At 51.3% G+C, this 21,987-nt stretch overlaps 1 protein-coding gene across 1 annotated transcript in view; it reads right to left on the minus strand.

Moving 5' to 3' along the window:
• Window positions 1-21,987, minus strand: part of SHANK3 (SH3 and multiple ankyrin repeat domains 3) — a 246,252-nt gene that overhangs the window by 141,727 nt on the left and 82,538 nt on the right. The window contains exon 4 of the mRNA XM_075599237.1: window positions 9,093-9,173. Coding sequence (XP_075455352.1) covers window positions 9,093-9,173 — 81 coding nt within the window. The remainder of the gene's footprint in view (window positions 1-9,092; window positions 9,174-21,987) is intronic.

Genomic DNA, 21,987 nt, shown 5'->3' on the forward strand with positions numbered 1-21,987 from the left:
CTCACACACTAACCTGTAACCCACCAACCCTCACACACTAACCTGTAACCCACCCGCCCTCACACACTAACCTGTAACCCACCCGCCCTCACACACTAACCTGTAACCCACCTGCCCTCACACACTAACCTGTAACCCACCCGCCCTCACACACTAACCTGTAACCCACCCGCCCTCACACACTAACCTGTAACCCACCCGCCCTCACACACTAACCTGTAACCAACCCTCCCACACTAACCTGTAACCAACCCTCCCACACTAACCTGTAACCAACCCTCTCACTCCAACATGAAACCCACCCGCCCTCACACACTAACCTGTAACCCACCCACCCTCACACACTAACCTGTAACCCACCCGCCCTCACACACTAACCTGTAACCCACCCGCCCTCACACACTAACCTGTAACCCACCCGCCCTCACACACTAACCTGTAACCCCCCCGCCCTCACACACTAACCTGTAACCCGCCCGCCCTCACACACTAACCTGTAACCCGCCCGCACTCACACACTAACCTGTAACCCGCCCGCCCTCACACACTAACCTGTAACCCGCCCGCCCTCACACACTAACCTGTAACCCACCCGCCCTCACACACTAACCTGTAACCCACCCGCCCTCACACACTAACCTGTAACCCACCCGCCCTCACACACTAACCTGTAACCCACCCGCCCTCACACACTAACCTGTAACCCACCCGCCCTCACATACTAACCTGTAACCCACCCGCCCTCACACACTAACCTGTAACCCACCCGCCCTCACACACTAACCTGTAACCCACCCGCCCTCACACACTAACCTGTAACCCACCCGCCCTCACACACTAACCTGTAACCCACCCGCCCTCACACACTAACCTGTAACCCACCCGCCCTCACACACTAACCTGTAACCCGCCCGCCCTCACACACTAACCTGTAACACACCCGCCCTCACACACTAACCTGTAACCCGCCCGCCCTCACACACTAACCTGTAACACACCCGCCCTAACACACTAACCTGTAACCCACCCGCCCTCACACACTAACCTGTAACCCACCCGCCCTCACACACTAACCTGTAACACACCCGCCCTCACACACTAACCTGTAACACACCCGCCCTCACACACTAACCTGTAACACAACAGCCCTCACACACTAACCTGTAACCCACCCTCACACTAACCTGTAACACACCCGCCCTCACACACTAACCTGTAACCCACCAACCCTCACACACTAACCTGTAACACACCCGCCCTCACACACTAACCTGTAAAACACCCGCCCTCACACACTAACCTGTAACACACCCGCCCTCACACACTAACCTGTAACACACCCTCACACACTAACCTGTAACCCACCCGCCCTCACACACTAACCTGTAACACACCCGCCCTCACACACTAACCTGTAACCAACCTTCACACTCCAACATGTAACCCACCCGCCCTCACACACTAACCTGTAACCCACCCGCCCTCACACACTAACCTGTAACCCACCCGCCCTCACACACTAACCTGTAACACACCCGCCCTCACACACTAACCTGTAACACACCCGCCCTCACACACTAACCTGTAACACACCCTCACACACTAACCTGTAACCCACCCGCCCTCACACACTAACCTGTAACCCACCCGCCCTCACACACTAACCTGTAACCCACCCGCCCTCACACACTAACCTGTAACACACCCGCCCTCACACACTAACCTGTAACACACCCGCCCTCACACACTAACCTGTAACACACCCGCCCTCACACACTAACCTGTAACCCACCCTCACACGAACCTGTAACACACCCGCCCTCACACACTAACCTGTAACCCACCAACCCTCACACACTAACCTGTAACACACCCGCCCTCACACACTAACCTGTAACACACCCGCCCTCACACACTAACCTGTAACCCACCCGCTCTCACACACTAACCTGTAACACACCCGCCCTCACACACTAACCTGTAACCCGCCCTCACACACTAACCTGTAACACACCCGCCCTCACACACTAACCTGTAACCCACCCGCCCTCACACACTAACCTGTAACACACCCGCCCTCACACACTAACCTGTAACACACCCTCACACACTAACCTGTAACCCACCCGCCCTCACACACTAACCTGTAACACACCCGCCCTCACACACTAACCTGTAACACACCCGCCCTCACACACTAACCTGTAACCCACCCACCCTCACACACTAACCTGTAACCCACCCGCCCTCACACACTAACCTGAAACCCACCCGCCCTCACACACTAACCTGTAACCCACCCGCCCTCACACACTAACCTGTAACCCACCCGCCCTCACACACTAACCTGTAACCCACCCGCCCTCACACACTAACCTGTAACCCGCCCGCCCTCACACACTAACCTGTAACCCACCCGCCCTCACACACTAAAATGTAACCCACCCGCCCTCACACACTAACCTGTAACCCACCCGCCCTCACACACTAACCTGTAACCCACCCGCCCTCACACACTAACCTGTAACCCACCCGCCCTCACACACTAACCTGTAACCCACCCGCCCTCACACACTAACCTGTAACCCACCCGCCCTCACACACTAACCTGTAACCCACCCGCCCTCACACACTAACCTGTAACCCACCCGCCCTCACACACTAACCTGTAACCCACCCGCCCTCACACACTAACCTGTAACCCACCCGCCCTCACACACTAACCTGTAACCCACCCGCCCTCACACACTAACCTGTAACCCGCCCGCCCTCACACACAAACTGTAACACACCCGCCCTCACACACTAACCTGTAACCCGCCCGCCCTCACACACTAACCTGTAACACACCCGCCCTAACACACTAACCTGTAACCCACCCGCCCTCACACACTAACCTGTAACCCACCCGCCCTCACACACTAACCTGTAACCCACCCGCCCTCACACACTAACCTGTAACACACCCGCCCTCACACACTAACCTGTAACACACCAACCCTCACACACTAACCTGTAACCCACCCGCCCTCACACACTAACCTGTAACCCACCAACCCTCACACACTAACTGGTAACCCACCCGCCCTCACACACTAACCTGAAACACACCCGCCCTCACACACTAACCTGTAACCCACCAACCCTCACACACTAACCTGTAACCCACCCGCCCTCACACACTAACCTGTAACCCACCCGCCCTCACACACTAACCTGTAACCCACCCTCACACTAACCTGTAACACACCCGCCCTCACACACTAACCTGTAACACACCCTCACACACTAACCTGTAACCCACCCGCCCTCACACACTAACCTGTTACCCACCCGCCCTCACACACTAACCTGTAACCCACCCGCCCTCACACACTAACCTGTAACCCACCCGCCCTCACACACTAACCTGTAACCAACCCGCTCTCACACACTAACCTGTAACCCGCCCTCACACACTAACCTGAACCTGCCCTCACACACTAACCTGTAACCCGCCCCCACACACTAACCTGTAACCCACCCTCACACACTAACCTGGTACCCACCCTCACACTAACCTGTAACCCGCCCTCACACACTAACCCGTAACCCACCTTTACACACTAACCTGGTACCCGCCCTCACACACTAACCTGTAACCCGCCACCACACACTAACCTGTAACCCACCCTCACACAGTAACCTGTAACCTGCCCACCTTCACACACTAACCTGTAGCCCTCACACACTAACCTGTAACCCGCCCACCTTCACACACTAACCTGTAGCCCTCACACACTAACCTGTAACCCGCCCTCACACACAAACCTGTAACCCGCCCTCACACACTAACCTGTAACCCGCCCCACACACTAACCTGTAACCCACCCTCACACACTAACCTGTAACCCACCCTCACACACTAACCTGTAACCCGCCCTCACACACTATCCTGTAACCCGCCCCCACACACTAACCTGTAACCCACCCTCACACACTAACCTGTAACCCGCCCTCACACACTAACCTGTAACCCGCCCTCACACACTATCCTGTAACCCGCCCCCACACACTAACCTGTAACCCGCCCCCACACACTAACCTGTAACCCACCCTCACACACTAACCTGTAACCCACCCTCACACACAAACCTGTAACCCACCCTCACACACTAACCTGTAACCCACCCTCACACACTAACCTGTAACCCACCCTCACACACTAACCTGTAACTCACCCTCACACACTAACCTGTAACCCGCCCTCACACACTAACCTGTAACCCGCTCTCACACACTAACCTGTAACCCGCCCTCACACACTAACCTGTAACCCGCCCTCACACACAAACCTGTAACCCGCCCACCTTCACACACTAACCTGTAACCCGCCCTCACACACTAACCTGTAACCCGCCCCACACACTAACCTGTAACCCACCCTCACACACTAACCTGTAACCCACCCTCACACACTAACCTGTAACCCGCCCTCACACACTATCCTGTAACCCGCCCCCACACACTAACCTGTAACCCACCCTCACACACTAACCTGTAACCCACCCTCACACACTAACCTGTAACCCACCCTCACACACTAACCTGTAACCCACCCTCACATACTAACCTGTAACCCACCCTCACACACTAACCTGTAACCCACCCTCACACACTAACCTGTAACTCACCCTCACACACTAACCTGTAACCCGCCCTCACACACTAACCTGTAACCCGCTCTCACACACTAACCTGTAACCCGCCCTCACACACTAACCTGTAACCCGCCCTCACACACTAACCTGTAACCCGCCCTCACACACAAACCTGTAACCCGCCCACCTTCACACACTAACCTGTAACCCGCCCTCACACACAAACCTGTAACCCGCCCACCTTCACACACTAACCTGTAGCCCTCACACACTAACCTGTAACCCGCACTCACACACTAACCTGTAACCCGCCCTCACACACTAACCTGTAACCCGCCCCACACACTAACCTGTAACCCACCCTCACACACTAACCTGTAACCCACCCTCACACATTAACCTGTAACCCGCCCTCACACACTAACCTGTAACCCGCCCTCACACACTAAACTGTAACCCGCCCTCACACACTAACCTGTAACCCGCCCTCACACACTATCCTGTAACCCACCCTCACACACTAACCTGTAACCCACCCTCACACACTAACCCGTAACCCACCTTTACACACTAACCTGGTACCCGCCCTCACACACTAACCTGTAACCCGCCCCCACACACTAACCTGTAACCCACCCTCACACAGTAACCTGTAACCCGCCCACCTTCACACACTAACCTGTAGCCCTCACAAACTAACCTGTAACCCGCCCACCTTCACACACTAACCTGTAGCCCTCACACACTAACCTGTAACCCGCCCTCACACACTAACCTGTAATCCACCCTCACACACTAACCTGTAACCCGCCCCACACACTAACCTGTAACCCACCCTCACACACTAACCTGTAACCCACCCTCACACACTAACCTGTAACCCGCCCTCACACACTATCCTGTAACCCGCCCCCACACACTAACCTGTAACCCACCCTCACACACTAACCTGTAACCCGCCCTCACACACTAACCTGTAACCCGCCCTCACACACTATCCTGTAACCCGCCCCCACACACTAACCTGTAACCCGCCCCCACACACTAACCTGTAACCCACCCTCACACACTAACCTGTAACCCACCCTCACACACTAACCTGTAACCCACCCTCACACACTAACCTGTAACCCACCCTCACACACTAACCTGTAACCCACCCTCACACACTAACCTGTAACCCACCCTCACACACTAACCTGTAACTCACCCTCACACACTAACCTGTAACCCGCCCTCACACACTAACCTGTAACCCGCTCTCACACACTAACCTGTAACCCGCCCTCACACACTAACCTGTAACCCGCCCTCACACACTAACCTGTAACCCGCCCTCACACACAAACCTGTAACCCGCCCACCTTCACACACTAACCTGTAACCCGCCCTCACACACTAACCTGTAACCCGCCCTCACACACTAACCTGTAACCCGCCCTCACACACTAACCTGTAACCCGCCCTCACACACTAACCTGTAACCCGCTCTCACACACTAACCTGTAACCCGCCTTCACACACTAACCTGTAACCCGCCCTCACACACTAACCTGTAACCCACCCTCACACACTAACATGTAACCCACCCTCACACTAACCTGTAACCCGCCCTCACACACTAACCTGTAACCCGCCCTCACACACTATCCTGTAACCCGCCCTCACACACTAACCTGTAACCCGCCCTCACACACTAACCTGGTACCCACCCTCACACACTAACCTGTAACCCGCCCTCACACACTAACCTGTAACCCGCCCTCACACACTAACCTGTAACCCGCCCTCACACACTAACCTGTAACCCGCCCTCACACACTAACCTGTAACCCGCCCTCACACACTAACCTGTAACCCGCCCTCACACACTAACCTGTAACCTGCCCTCACACACTAACCTGTAACCCGCCCTCACACACTAACCTGTAACCCACCCTCACACACTAACCTGTAACCCACCCTCAAACACTAACCTGTAACCCGCCCTCACACACTAACCTGTAACCCGCCCTCACACACTATCCTGTAACCCGCCCCAACACACTAACCTGTAACCCACCCTCACACACTAACCTGTAACCCACCCTCACACACTAACCTGTAACCCGCCCTCACACACTAACCTGTAACCCGCCCTCACACACTAACCTGTAACCCGCCCTCACACACTAACCTGTAACCCACCCTCACGCACTAACCTGTAACCCACCCTCACGCACTAACCTGTAACCCACCCTCACACACTAACCTGTAACCCACCCTCACACACTAACCTGTAACCCGCCCTCACACACTAACCTGTAACCTGCCCTCACACACTAACCTGTAACCCGCCCTCACACACTAACCTGTAACCCGCACTCACACACTAACCTGTAACCCACCCTCACACACTAACCTGTAACCCGCCCTCACACACTGACCTGTAACCAGCCCTCACACACTAACCTGTAACCCGCCCTCACACACTAACCTGTAACCCGCCCTCACACACTAACCTGTAACCCGCACTCACACACTAACCTGTAACCCACCCTCACACACTAACCTGTAACCCGCCCTCACACACTAACCTGTAACCAGCCCTCACACACTAACCTGTAACCCGCCCTCACACACTAACCTGTAACCCGCCCTCACACACTAACCTGTAACCCGCACTCACACACTAACCTGTAACCCACCCTCACACACTAACCTGTAACCCGCCCTCACACACTAACCTGTAACCAGCCCTCACACACTAACCTGTAACCCGCCCTCACACACTAACCTGTAACCCGCCCTCACACACTAACCTGTAACCCACCCTCACACACTAACCTGTAACCCGCCCTCACACACTAAGCTGTAACCCGCCCTCACACACTAACCTGTAACCCGCCCTCACACACTAACCTGTAACCCACCCTCACACACTAACCTGTAACCCGCCCTCACACACTAACCTGTAACCCACCCTCACACACTAACCTGGTACCCACCTACCCACTCACCCATCTATAACATACCTAGTTACACCCACATTTATGTTTCGCACACCTGTACACCCTTATTTTGCACTTTCCCATATGATCGGTGAAACTCTTTTTTCTGTTGCACTCCCTGCGTCCCGTTGGGCAGCATTGGAAAGCGTCCCCTCAGTAAGATTTGGAATAAAACATGGGAGATTTATAAAGCTTCTATTGACTTGTATTGGGATAAGGGATTATTTTGGGGGGAAAAGCAGAAAAATGCATGTTTCAAATGATAATCAGAGATTGTCCCCCAGGAATAGCAGTGTGAGTCGCATCCTAAACAATAGGACCCAATAACCGGTCACCCAATCCCAGGCCTGACACCCTATCACACACCCCTTCCTGCAGCCCAGTACCACGGGGCAGAACCTAGGACCCCATAACCTGTCACACACCCCTTCCTGCAGCCCAGTACCACGGGGCAGAACCTAGGACTCCATAACCTATCACACACCCCTTCCTGCAGCCCAGTACCACGGGGCAGAACCTAGGGCCCGACACCCTATCACACACCCCTTCCTGCAGCCCAGTACCACGGTGCAGAACCTAGGACCCCATAGCCTGTTACACACCCCTTCCTGCAGCCCACTACCACGGGGCAGAACCTAGGACCCCATAGCCTGTTACACCCCTTCCTGCAGCCCAGTACCACGGTGCAGAACCTAGGATCCCATAACCTGTTACACACCCATTCCTGCAGCCCAGTACCACGGGGCAGAACCTAGGGCCCCATAACCTGTCACACACCCCTTCCTGCAGCCCAGTACCACGGGGCAGAACCTAGGGCCCCATAACCTGTCACACACCCCTTCCTGCAGCCCAGTACCACGGGGCAGAACCTAGGACCCCATAACCTGTTACACACCCCTTCCTGCAGCCCAGTACCACGGGGCAGAACCTAGGATCCCATAACCTGTTACACACCCCTTCCTGCAGCCCAGTACCACGGGGCAGAACCTAGGATCCCATAACCTGTTACACACCCCTTCCTGCAGCCGAGTACCACGGGGCAGAACCTAGGACCCCATAACCTGTTACACACCCCTTCCTGCAGCCCAGTACCACGGTGCAGAACCTAGGACCCCATAACCTGTTACACACCCCTTCCTGCAGCCCAGTACCACGGGGCAGAACCTAGGGCCCCATAACCTGTTACACACCCCTTCCTGCAGCCCAGTACCATGGGGCAGAACCTAGGACCCCATAACCTGTTACACACCCCTTCCTGCAGCCCAGTACCACGGGGCAGAACCTAGGACCCCATAACCTGTTACACACCCCTTCCTGCAGCCCAGTACCACGGGGCAGAACCTAGGACCCCATAACCTGTTACACACCCCTTCCTGCAGCCCAATGACACAAAACTAGGACCAACCTCCACACCCCACAACACCCCTCCGCCCTGCCACCCCACGGTCCCACGGAGACTCACCCAGCTCCTCCAGCTCGGCCGTCATGGACTTGGAGCGCAGCGTGAGGGTGGTGCTAGGTGCTCTCTTCGGAGGTGGGGGAGCTGGAAGGAAAAGAGAGGTGACCTTACAGGTCTTGTCCAACAGGCGGCGAGGGTCCGGCAAGGGGAGGAGCCGTCGCTTCTCCACTATCATCTCCTCGTACTTCCGAGACGACGGGTCGCACTGCGCCAGCATCTTCCCCACCCTGCGCCGGGACTTCATCGTGGGGGCCCCACCCAGGGACCCCCGGCAGAGCCATGCGGGGGGAGGGAAGGGGACACCCGGCTCCTCGGAGCTCTGCACGAGTTTCCGTCTGTCTCACTATCCACAGCTCCCGATATATAACCCCGCGTCCGTGCGTCTTCTCCACCCGCTCTCTGCGCCTTCTCCACCCGCTCTCTGCGGCTTTCTCACGCTCTCTACGTCTGTCTCACTATCCACAGCTCCCGATATATAACCCCGCGTCCGTGCGTCTTCTCCACCCGCTCTCTGCGGCTTTCTCACGCTCTCTACGTCTGTCTCACTATCCACAGCTCCCGATATATAACCCCGCGTCCGTGCGTCTTCTCCACCCGCTCTCTGCGCCTTCTCCACCCGCTCTCTGCGGCTTTCTCACGCTCTCTACGTCTGTCTCACTATCCACAGCTCCCGATATATAACCCCGAGTCCGTGCGTCTTCTCCACCCGCTCTCTGCGGCTTTCTCACGCTCTCTACGTCTTTATCACACTCTCTGTGGCTTTCTCACGCACTCTGAGTCTGTCTCACGCTTTCTGCGGCTATCTCATGCTCTCTTCTCTCTTACGCTCTCAGCGTCTCTATACTGTAAGGATCGTCTCTCTCACGGTCTCTGCGCCTCTCTCGCGGTCTCTGCGCCTCTCTCGCGGTCTCTGCGCCTCTCTCGCGGTCTCTGCGCCTCTCTCGCGGTCTCTGCGCCTCTCTCGCGGTCTCTGCGCCTCTCTCGCGGTCTCTGCGCCTCTCTCGCGGTCTCTGCGCCTCTCTCGCGGTCTCTGCGCCTCTCTCGCGGTCTCTGCGCCTCTCCTCTGTAAGGATGATCTTTCCTTCTCTCTCACACACTCTGCTTCTCTCACACTCTCTCCTTCTCTCTCACACACTCTGCTTCTCTCACACTCTCTCCTTCTCTCTCACACACTCTGCTTCTCTTACACTCTCTCCTTCTCTCTCACACTCTCTCCTTCTCTCTCACACACTCTGCTTCTCTCACAATCTCTCCTCTCTCACACTCTCTCCTTCTCTCTCACACACTCTGCTTCTCTTACACTCTCTCCTTCTCTCTCACACACTCTGCTTCTCGCACACTCTCTCCTCTCTCACACTCTCTCCTCTCTCACACTCTCTGCTTCTCTCTCTAGGTTCTCTCCTCTATCTCTCACTGGGGATCTTCTCTTTGTCCCTCTCCTCTTTCTATTTGGTCATTGACTCTCTAACTTCTCTCCATGTCCCTCTCTTCTCTATCTCTTTTCCTCTCTGTCTCTCGTCTCCTCTCCCTCCCCGTCTCCTCTCCCTCCCCGTCTCCTTGGCGTTTAGGGATGCTGTTCTCACTGAGTTTCCATGGCAACGAATGCTTCACGCTTCTGTAACCGGAGGGAGGGGGAAGAGAGCGAGAGAGACCGCGCTATCATGAGACAGGGAGACTGCGCTATCACGAGACAGAGAGAGAGACCGCGCTATCACGAGACAGAGAGAGACAGTGCTATGACGAGACAGAGAGAGACTGTGCTATCACAAGACAGAGAGAGAGACCGCACTATCACGAGACAGAGAGAGAGACCGCGCTATCACGAGACAGAGAGACCGCGCTATCACGAGACAGAGAGAGAGAGACTGCGCTATCACGAGACAGAGAGACAGCGCTATGACGAGACAGAGAGAGACTGTGCTATCACAAGACAGAGAGAGACTGCGCTATCACGAGACAGAGAGAGAGACCGCGCTATCACGAGACAGAGAGAGAGACTGTGCTATCACGAGACAGAGAGACTGCGCTATCACGAGACAGAGAGACTGCGCTATCACGAGAGAGAGACTGCGCTATCAGAGTCAGAGAGAGAGACTGCGCTATCACGAGAAAGAGAGAGAGACTGCACTATCACGAGAAAGAGAGAGAGAGACTGCACTATCAGGAGACAGAGAGACTGCGCTATCACGAGACAGAGAGACTGCGCTATCACGAGAGAGAGAGAGAGAGACCGCGCTATCACGAGACAGAGACTGTGCTATCACGAGACAGAGAGACTGCGCTATCACGAGACAGAGAGAGAGAGAGACTGCGCTATCACGAGACAGAGAGACTGTGCTATCACGAGACAGAGAGAGAGACTGCGCTATCACGAGACAGAGAGACTGTGCTATCACGAGACAGAGAGAGAGACTGTGCTATCACGAGAGAGAGAGAGAGACTGCGCTATCACGAGACAGAGACTGTGCTATCACGAGACAGAGAGACTGCGCTATCACGAGACAGAGAGAGAGAGAGACTGCGCTATCACGAGACAGAGAGACTGTGCTATCACGAGACAGAGAGAGAGACTGCGCTATCACGAGACAGAGAGACTGCGCTATCACGAGACAGAGAGACTGCACTATCACGAGACAGAGAGAGAGACTGCACTAGCACGAGACAGAGAGAGAGACCACGCTATCACGAGACAGAGAGAGAGACCACACTATCACGAGAAAGAGAGAGAGACTGCGCTATCACGAGACAGAGAGACTGCACTATCACGAGACAGAGAGAAAGACCACACTATCACGAGACAGAGAGAGAGACCACGCTATCACGAGACAGAGAGACTGCACTATCACGAGACAGAGAGAGAGACTGCACTAGCACGAGACAGAGAGAGAGACTGCGCTATCACGAGACAGAGAGACTGCGCTATCACGAGACAGAGAGAGAGACTGCACTATCACGAGACAGAGAGAAAGACCACACTATCACGAGAAAGAGAGAGAGACTGCACTATCACGAGACAGAGAGAGAGACTGCACTATCACGAGACAGAGAGAAAGACTGCACTATCACGAGAAAGAGAGAGAGACTGCGCTATCACGAGACAGAGAGAGACCGCGCTATCACGGGACAGAGAGAGACCTCGCTATCATGAGAGAGAGACCGCGCTAGCACGAGACAGAGAGAGACCGCGCTATCACGAGACAGAGAGAGACTGCGCTATCACGAGACAGCGCTATCGCGAGACAGAGAGAGACCTCGCTATCACGAGACAGAGAGACCTCGCTATCACGAGACAGAGAGAGAGACTGCGCTATCATGAGACAGAGAGAGAGAGACCGCGCTATCACGAGACAGAGAGAGACCGCGCTATCACGAGACAGAGAGAGAGACTGCGCTATCATGAGACAGAGAGAGAGAGACCGCGCTATCACGAGACAGAGGGGGCTATGCACAAAGCAGTGATAAGTGTATTTAAGTGAGATAAATGCCCTGTAAGTACGATAAGGCTGGCAGCGCGATTCACAGAGCAGCGCCAGTCTGCGCGATTCACAGAGCAGCGATAACACCGCTTAAAAAGCATTTTTTCACCAAAACACAGTCAGCGATAAAAGCCCCGTATGATTGGGCATAAAAGGGCAAACGCACCGTTTGTTGCCAGTCAGCGCGATTCACAAAGCAGTGATAAGTGAATCATACTGTAAAAGCTCACCATTTCTTTTCCCCAGCTAAAGGCTGGCGCAGAAGAGAGTGGCCATGAATAAAAGCATTCTTTATGTTTTACTTGCACAGCATTAATACAAGTGTCCCCGGGTGGTTCCCACGGGGGTCCTCGGGTGGTCCCCGCGGATATCTGGGGGCCCTTGAGTGGTCTCAGCTGGTGTCCAGGTGGTCCCCGCGGGTCCTCACGTTGTCCCCGCGGGTCCCCGCTGGCCTGCGGTACCAATTGTGTGCCCAAAAAACCAGCCAATATTTTTAAATAAATACACCTCTCCCCCCCGACCTCTAACACATACAGTACAGTAATGGTCAAAATTACTATTATCCAGATATGGATAATAGTGCATTTGCCCATTTAAACTGAAACATTAACAAGCAGAAATAAAGTATATAAAATTTGCACTCACCCCTGCCATGCTGCCACGATGAAGGCCGTCCTCATCCTCATCACCGTCCATGTCCTCCGTTGCCACAAACAATACAGTGCAATAACAAATACAATCTAATGTCCCCTAACCCCTTAATTACCTTAGCGGTTAGAAACTGATATAGTAATGAAGGGGTTAACCGACCCTCCCCCACTACCCACCCAGGGGGCCTAATCACCCTGCACAGGCAACTACCCCCACCCTCCACCCATTCATTGGTATAGTGGGTACATTATGCTCATATAATATGGGCATGATTTACCACTATAGCAATAAATGGTGAAGCAAACAAAAACAGGCCCAAAATAAAACACATTACATAGCAAACTAACCACATTACAAATGCCAATAAACCAATTGATTGGCACAGTGGGTACATCATGCCCATATAATATAGGCATGATTTAACACTATGGCAGTCAATAGTTAACCTACAGTAAAAATAAACAATCACAAACAATATCCAATGTAATGAAAACAATCACCAAATAAACAACAATAAATAAGTACACACAAAAACATTACCAGCAATCAATTAATCAAATACCAAATAAACACCACAATTAAAAATTAAACACCAAAACAAAACCATAAATAAAGAAAGAAAGCTCCAAATAAACATCATCAGTCAAATTACAAATAGCAAAAATAATCCCTTTTTAAAAAGCAAACACCAAACCCCCCCTGAAATAATCCATAGAAAACACCACCAAAAATGCCAGCATACAAAATCACAACACAAAATAAATAGCATAAAAAAACAAAAAACAAAGTACCAAAATACATTTAAAATACATAAAAGCAGCATTTGCCAAAATAACCATAGCTTGTCCCTGTATGTATGTATGTATGTATGTATATATGTATGTATGTATGTCTGTCTGTAGGGTCATACATGTATACATTTGCAATCAATGGGCAATCCAAAAAATTACATCAGAATAAAAATACAATGAAAAAACCTGAAAAATAAAAATAACATACATTCAATGTTTTTTCTTACCTTTGCATGTCTTCACCTTCCGATTCCCGTGGTTACCGCGTGCTCTCGAAACAATCCACGATCCGGAACAGCAACGGGCCTCAGATAAAGTCCAAAGTCCTTTACTTCTTTCTTTATCTTCATCTGGTAGCTGTAATCCAATTGTGGGGTCTTATTCTTCTTCTGTATCTTCTTTTTCTTCTTCTATCTTCATGCGGCACGCCATTGTATTCCTATTGGAGGAAGGGGTCCTCCCTCCTTGTCTTCTTGCCGTCAAATAAGGCTGCACAGGCTTTTATAGGCCTGTGACATCACATTTGAGTGACAAATGGTTCACACACTATCTGATTGGCTGTGCAAACCATGTGCCGTGTTTTTTTTTTGGGGGGTGTGATGTCATGTAAAGGGAGGGAAGCCAGCCAATCAGAATGGCTGTGCTTTCTTTCCCTTTAACATGACGTCACAAAACTCACATGGCCACAGTCAAATGTTATTTCAGCCAATCAGATTGGGAGATGTATATCCCCAATCTGATTGGTTGTAGTAGACCATGTGATTCCCTTTGGATGACGTCACATCCTTTCCCAAAATTGACTGTCACATGGTACATCTACTACAACCAATCAGATTGGGGATATACATCTCACAATCTGATAGGATAAAGTAACATGTGACGGCAGCCATGTGGGTTTTGTGATGTCATGTTAAAGGGAAAGGAAGCACAGCCATTCTGATTGGCTGGCTTCACTCCTTTTACATGACGTCACACCCAAAAAACAAAAAACAAGGCACATGGTTTGCACAGCCAATCAGAGGCGTGTGAACCATTTGTCACTCAAATGTGATGTCACAGGCCTATAAAAGCCTGTGCAGCCTTATTTGACGGCAAGAAGACGAGGAGGGAGGACCTCCTCCTCCAATAGGAATACAATTGCTTGTCGCATGTACCCACTGTGCCAGTCAATTGGTTTATTTGCATTTGTTATGTGTTTAGTTGGCTATGTAATGTGTTTTTTTGGGGGGGACCTGTTTTTTGTTTGCTTCACCATTTATTGCTATAGTGGTAAATCATGCCCATATTATATGAGCATGATGTACCCACTGTACCAATGAATGGGTGGAGGGTGGGGTAGTTGCCCGGGGAGGGTTTTTAGGCCTCCTGAGTGGGTAGTGGGGGACGGTGGATTAACTCTTTAATTACTATAGTGGTTATTAACCGCCAAGGTGATTAAGGGGTTAGGAGACATTAGATTGTATTTTGTATTGCATTGTTTCTGGCAACGGAGGACATGGATGGTGATGTGGATGATGACGGCCTTCATCGTGGCAGGCTGTCAGGGGTGAGTACAAGTTTTATTTACTTTATTTATGCTTGTTACTGTTTTATTTTAAATGGACAAATGCACTGTTATCCATATCTGGATAATAGTAATTTTGCCCATTACTGTACTGTATCTGTTAGGGGGGAGGAGGGTAAGTATTGGTTAATTTTTTTTTGGGCACAGGATTGGGACCGCAAGCCAGCGGGGACACCCAGACACCCGCAGAGACCACACGAGGACCTCTTGACACCCGTGGAGACCACCCAAGGACCCCCAGACACCCGTGGGGAGCACCCAAGGACCCCCGAGGGCCCCCGTCGGCCTATAGTAACATTCCTGTGCTTAAAGAAAATTAATACATTTTATGTATGTTAGGGGGTATAGGGCTTGTTGGGGGCACAGGGTGGGTAGTACATATTGCAATGTTTATTGGGGGCAATTGACCCCCTCGTCCAGTATTTAAATATCCCAGTCACGTGACGCGGAGGATTTAAAAATGGCGGCGATACCGGCACCCCATACCCGGGCCTGTAACTCTGGAAACAGGGGGTCCCTGAGGCAAAAATCAAAGCGGTTCAGGTCAGGAGACCCCCTGCTCTCATACACTATTATTAAAAATGACATTATCATTCTGGTGTTTCTTTGGTATTTGCTTTATTGATTTCTGGTATTTTTTGGCGTTTACTTTTTTTATTGTTGTTAATTTTTGGTGCGTTTATTTAGTGATTGTTTCGATTGAATTTTATATTTTTGGTGGTTGCTATTTTTTAGGTTGACCATTGACTGTCATAGTGGTAAATCATGCCCATATTATAAGGGCATGATGTAACACTGTGTCAATTAGATGTACCACTGTGTCAAACAATTGGTTTCTTGGCATTGTTTCTTGTAATGTTTTTTTTTTTAATGTAATGTGTTTTTTAGCTTCCTAATTTATTGCTATAGTGGCAAACGCATGCTCATATTATATGGGCATGCTTTAACACTTTGCCAATCAATTGGTAGCGGGGGTGGAGGGTGCGGGTAGTGTCCCCGGGTAGGGTGGTTAGGCCTCCCGGGTGGGTAGCGGGGGAGGGGGGTAAACCCCTTAATTTATAAAGCGGTTAATAACTGCTACGGTCATTAAGGGGTTAGGGGCCATTAGATTGCATTTTGCATTGCACTGTTGCTGCCAACGGAGGACAAGGACTATGATGAGGATGAGGACGGCCTTCATCCTGGCAGGGATAAGTAGAAGTTTTATTTACTTTATGCTAGATAATGATTTCTTTTGAATGGGCAAATGCACTATTATCCATATTTGGATAATAGTAATTTTGTCCATTACTATACTGTATGTATTGGGGGGTGGTGTATTTATCTGAATGTACTGAAATATTTTTTCTGCAGGTCGGCGGGGTTCCCCTGGCCCATGGACACCCGTGGGGACTACCCGGAGACTCCCGAAGACCCCTGCCGGCCTCTGGTATCAATCCTGGGCAGAAAAAAAATGCTTTTATGCATCTCTCAATATTGTAAGCACCAACCTTTAGCTGGTGCTAAAATATTGGGAGAGTTTATAGGGCGATAAACTTATCACTGCTTTGTGAATAGCTGTTACTGGCAAAAAATATGCGCTTTTGCCTTTTTTGGGCCTGTCGGATGACTTTTTTGTCTCTGGCAGTTAATGGGCGCTAAAAACCATTATTTTGCGATACTGCAGTGTTATCACTGCTCTGTGCATAGCCGATCAGGCAGTATCGCGCTATCAGGGCATTTATAGCGCTATAAACCCCTTATCACTGCTCTGTGCATAGCCGATCAGGCAGTATCGCGCTATCAGGGCATTTATATCGCTATAAACCCCTTATCACTGCTCTGTGCATAGCCGATCAGGCAGTATCCCGCTATCAGGGCATTTATAGCGCTATAAACCCCTTATCACTGCTCTGTGCATAGCCGATCAGGCAGTATCCCGCTATCAGGGCATTTATAGCGCTATAAACCACTTATCACTGCGCTGTGCATAGCCGATCAGGCAGTATCCCGCTATCAGGGCATTTATAGCGCTATAAACCCCTTATCACTGCGCTGTGCATAGCCGATCAGGCAGTATCCCGCTATCAGGGCATTTATAGCGCTATAAACCACTTATCACTGCGCTGTGCATAGCCGATCAGGCAGTATCGCGCTATCAGGGCATTTATAGCGCTATAAACCCCTTATCACTGCTCTGTGCATAGCCGATCAGGCAGTATCCCGCTATCAGGGCATTTATAGCGCTATAACCCACTTATCACTGCGCTGTGCATAGCCGATCAGGCAGTATCGCGCTATCAGGGCATTTATAGCGCTATAAACCCCTTATCACTGCTCTGTGCATAGCCGATCAGGCAGTATCCCGCTATCAGGGCATTTATAGCGCTATAAACCACTTATCACTGCGCTGTGCATAGCCGATCAAGCAGTATCCCGCTATCAGGGCATTTATAGCGCTATAAACCCCTTATCACTGCGCTGTGCATAGCCGATCAGGCAGTATCCCGCTATCAGGGCATTTATAGCGCTATAAACCACTTATCACTGCGCTGTGCATAGCCGATCAGGCAGTATCGCGCTATCAGGGCATTTATAGCGCTATAAACCCCTTATCACTGCGCTGTGCATAGCCGATCAGGCAGTATCCCGCTATCAGGGCATTTATAGCGCTATAAACCCCTTATCACTGCTCTGTGCATAGCCGATCAGGCAGTATCGCGCTATCAGGGCACTTATAGCGCTATAAACCACTTATCACTGCTCTGTGCATAGCCGATCAGGCAGTATCGCGCTATCAGGGCATTTATAGCGCTATAAACCCCTTATCACTGCGCTGTGCATAGCCGATCAGGCAGTATTGCGCTATCAGGGCATTTATAGCGCTATAAACCCCTTATCACTGCTCTGTGCATAGCCGATCAGGCAGTATCCCGCTATCAGGGTATTTATAGCGCTATAAACCCCTTATCACTGCTCTGTGCATAGCCGATCAGGCAGTATCCCGCTATCAGGGCATTTATAGCGCTATAAACCCCTTATCACTGCTCTGTGCATAGCCGATCAGGCAGTATCCCGCTATCAGGGCATTTATAGCGCTGTAAACCACTTATCACTGCGCTGTGCATAGCCGATCAGGCAGTATCCCGCTATCAGGGCATTTATAGCGCTATAAACCCCTTATCACTGCGCTGTGCATAGCCGATCAGGCAGTATCCCGCTATCAGGGCATTTATAGAGCTATAAACCACTTATCACTGCGCTGTGCATAGCCGATCAGGCAGTATCGCGCTATCAGGGCATTTATAGCGCTATAAACCCCTTATCACTGCTCTGTGCATAGCCGATCAGGCAGTATCCCGCTATCAGGGCATTTATAGCGCTATAAACCCCTTATCACTGCTCTGTGCATAGCCGATCAGGTAGTAACACGCTATCAGGGCATTTATAGCGCTATAAACCCCTTATCACTGCGCTGTGCATAGCCGATCAGGCAGTATCGCGCTATCAGGGCATTTATAGCGCTATAAACCCCTTATCACTGCGCTGTGCATAGCCGATCAGGCAGTATCGCGCTATCAGGGCATTTATAGCGCTATAAACCCCTTATCACTGCGCTGTGCATAGCCGATCAGGCAGTATCGCGCTATCAGGGCATTTATAGCGCTATAAACCCCTTATCACTGCGCTGTGCATAGCCGATCAGGCAGTATCGCGCTATCAGGGCATTTATAGCGCTATAAACCCCTTATCACTGCTCTGTGCATAGCCGATCAGGCAGTATCGCGCTATCAGGGCATTTATAGCGCTATAAACCACTTATCACTGCTCTGTGCATAGCCGATCAGGCAGTATCCCGCTATCAGGGCATTTATAGCGCTATAAACCCCTTATCACTGCGCTGTGCATAGCCGATCAGGCAGTATCGCGCTATCAGGGCATTTATAGCGCTATAAACCCCTTATCACTGCTCTGTGCATAGCCGATCAGGCAGTATCCCGCTATCAGGGCATTTATAGCGCTATAAACCCCTTATCACTGCTCTGTGCATAGCCGATCAGGCAGTATCCCGCTATCAGGGCATTTATAGCGCTATAAACCACTTATCACTGCTCTGTGCATAGCCGATCAGGCAGTATCGCGCTATCAGGGTATTTATAGCGCTATAAACCCCTTATCACTGCTCTGTGCATAGCCGATCAGGCAGTATCGCGCTATCAGGGTATTTATAGCGCTATAAACCCCTTATCACTGCGCTGTGCATAGCCGATCAGGCAGTATCCCGCTATCAGGGCATTTATAGCGCTATAAACCCCTTATCACTGCTCTGTGCATAGCCGATCAGGCAGTATCGCGCTATCAGGGTATTTATAGCGCTATAAACCCCTTATCACTGCGCTGTGCATAGCCGATCAGGCAGTATCCCGCTATCAGGGCATTTATAGCGCTATAAACCCCTTATCACTGCTCTGTGCATAGCCGATCAGGCAGTATCCCGCTATCAGGGCATTTATAGCGCTATAAACCCCTTATCACTGCTCTGTGCATAGCCGATCAGACAGTATCCCGCTATCAGGGCATTTATAGCGCTATAAACCCCTTATCACTGCTCTGTGCATAGCCGATCAGGCAGTATCCCGCTATCAGGGCATTTATAGCGCTATAAACCACTTATCACTGCGCTGTGCATAGCCGATCAGGCAGTATCCCGCTATCAGGGCATTTATAGCGCTATAAACCCCTTATCACTGCGCTGTGCATAGCCGATCAGGCAGTATCGCGCTATCAGGGCATTTATAGCGCTATAAACCACTTATCACTGCGCTGTGCATAGCCGATCAGGCAGTATCGCGCTATCAGGGCATTTATAGCGCTATAAACCCCTTATCACTGCGCTGTGCATAGCCGATCAGGCAGTATCGCGCTATCAGGGCATTTATAGCGCTATAAACCCCTTATCACTGCGCTGTGCATAGCCGATCAGGCAGTATCCCGCTATCAGGGCATTTATAGCGCTATAAACCCCTTATCACTGCTCTGTGCATAGCCGATCAGGCAGTATCACGCTTCAGGGCATTTATAGCGCTATAAACCCCTTATCACTGCTCTGTGCATAGCCGATCAGGCAGTATCGCGCTATCAGGGCACTTATAGCGCTATAAACCACTTATCACTGCTCTGTGCATAGCCGATCAGGCAGTATCCCGCTATCAGGGCATTTATAGCGCTGTAAACCACTTATCACTGCGCTGTGCATAGCCGATCAGGCAGTATCCCGCTATCAGGGCATTTATAGCGCTGTAAACCCCTTATCACTGCGCTGTGCATAGCCGATCAGGCAGTATCCCGCTATCAGGGCATTTATAGCGCTATAAACCACTTATCACTGCTCTGTGCATAGCCGATCAGGCAGTAACACGCTATCAGGGCATTTATAGCGCTATAATCCCCTTATCACTGCTCTGTGCATAGCCGATCAGGCAGTATCCCGCTATCAGGGCATTTATAGCGCTATAAACCCCTTATCACTGCGCTGTGCATAGCCGATCAGGCAGTATCGCGCTATCAGGGCATTTATAGCGCTATAAACCCCTTATCACTGCGCTGTGCATAGCCGATCAGGCAGTATCGCGCTATCAGGGCATTTATAGCGCTATAAACCCCTTATCACTGCTCTGTGCATAGCCGATCGGGCGGTATCCTGCTATCAGGGCATTTATAGCGCTATAAACCCCTTATCACTGCTCTGTGCATAGCCGATCAGGCAGTATCGCGCTATCAGGGCATTTATAGCGCTATAAACCCCTTATCACTGCTCTGTGCATAGCCGATCAGGCAGTATCCCGCTATCAGGGCATTTATAGCGCTATAAACCCCTTATCACTTCGCTGTGCATAGCCGATCAGGCAGTATCCCGCTATCAGGGCATTTATAGCGCTATAAACCCCTTATCACTGCTCTGTGCATAGCCGATCAGGCAGTATCCCGCTATCAGGGCATTTATAGCACTATAAACCCCTTATCACTGCTCTGTGCATAGCCGATCAGGCAGTATCCCGCTATCAGGGCATTTATAGCGCTATAAACCCCTTATCACTGCTCTGTGCATTGCCGATCAGGCAGTATCCCGCTATCAGGGCATTTATAGCGCTATAAACCCCTTATCACTGCTCTGTGCATAGCCGATCAGGCAGTATCGCGCTATCAGGGTATTTATAGCGCTATAAACCCCTTATCACTGCTCTGTGCATAGCCGATCAGGCAGTATCCCGCTATCAGGGCATTTATAGCGCTATAAACCCCTTATCACTGCTCTGTGCATAGCCGATCAGGCAGTATCGCGCTATCAGGGTATTTATAGCGCTATAAACCCCTTATCACTGCTCTGTGCATAGCCGATCAGGCAGTATCGCGCTATCAGGGCATTTATAGCGCTA

Source organism: Ascaphus truei, chromosome 5 (genome assembly GCF_040206685.1).
Source record: "Ascaphus truei isolate aAscTru1 chromosome 5, aAscTru1.hap1, whole genome shotgun sequence".
Lineage (NCBI taxonomy): Eukaryota > Metazoa > Chordata > Amphibia > Anura > Ascaphidae > Ascaphus > Ascaphus truei.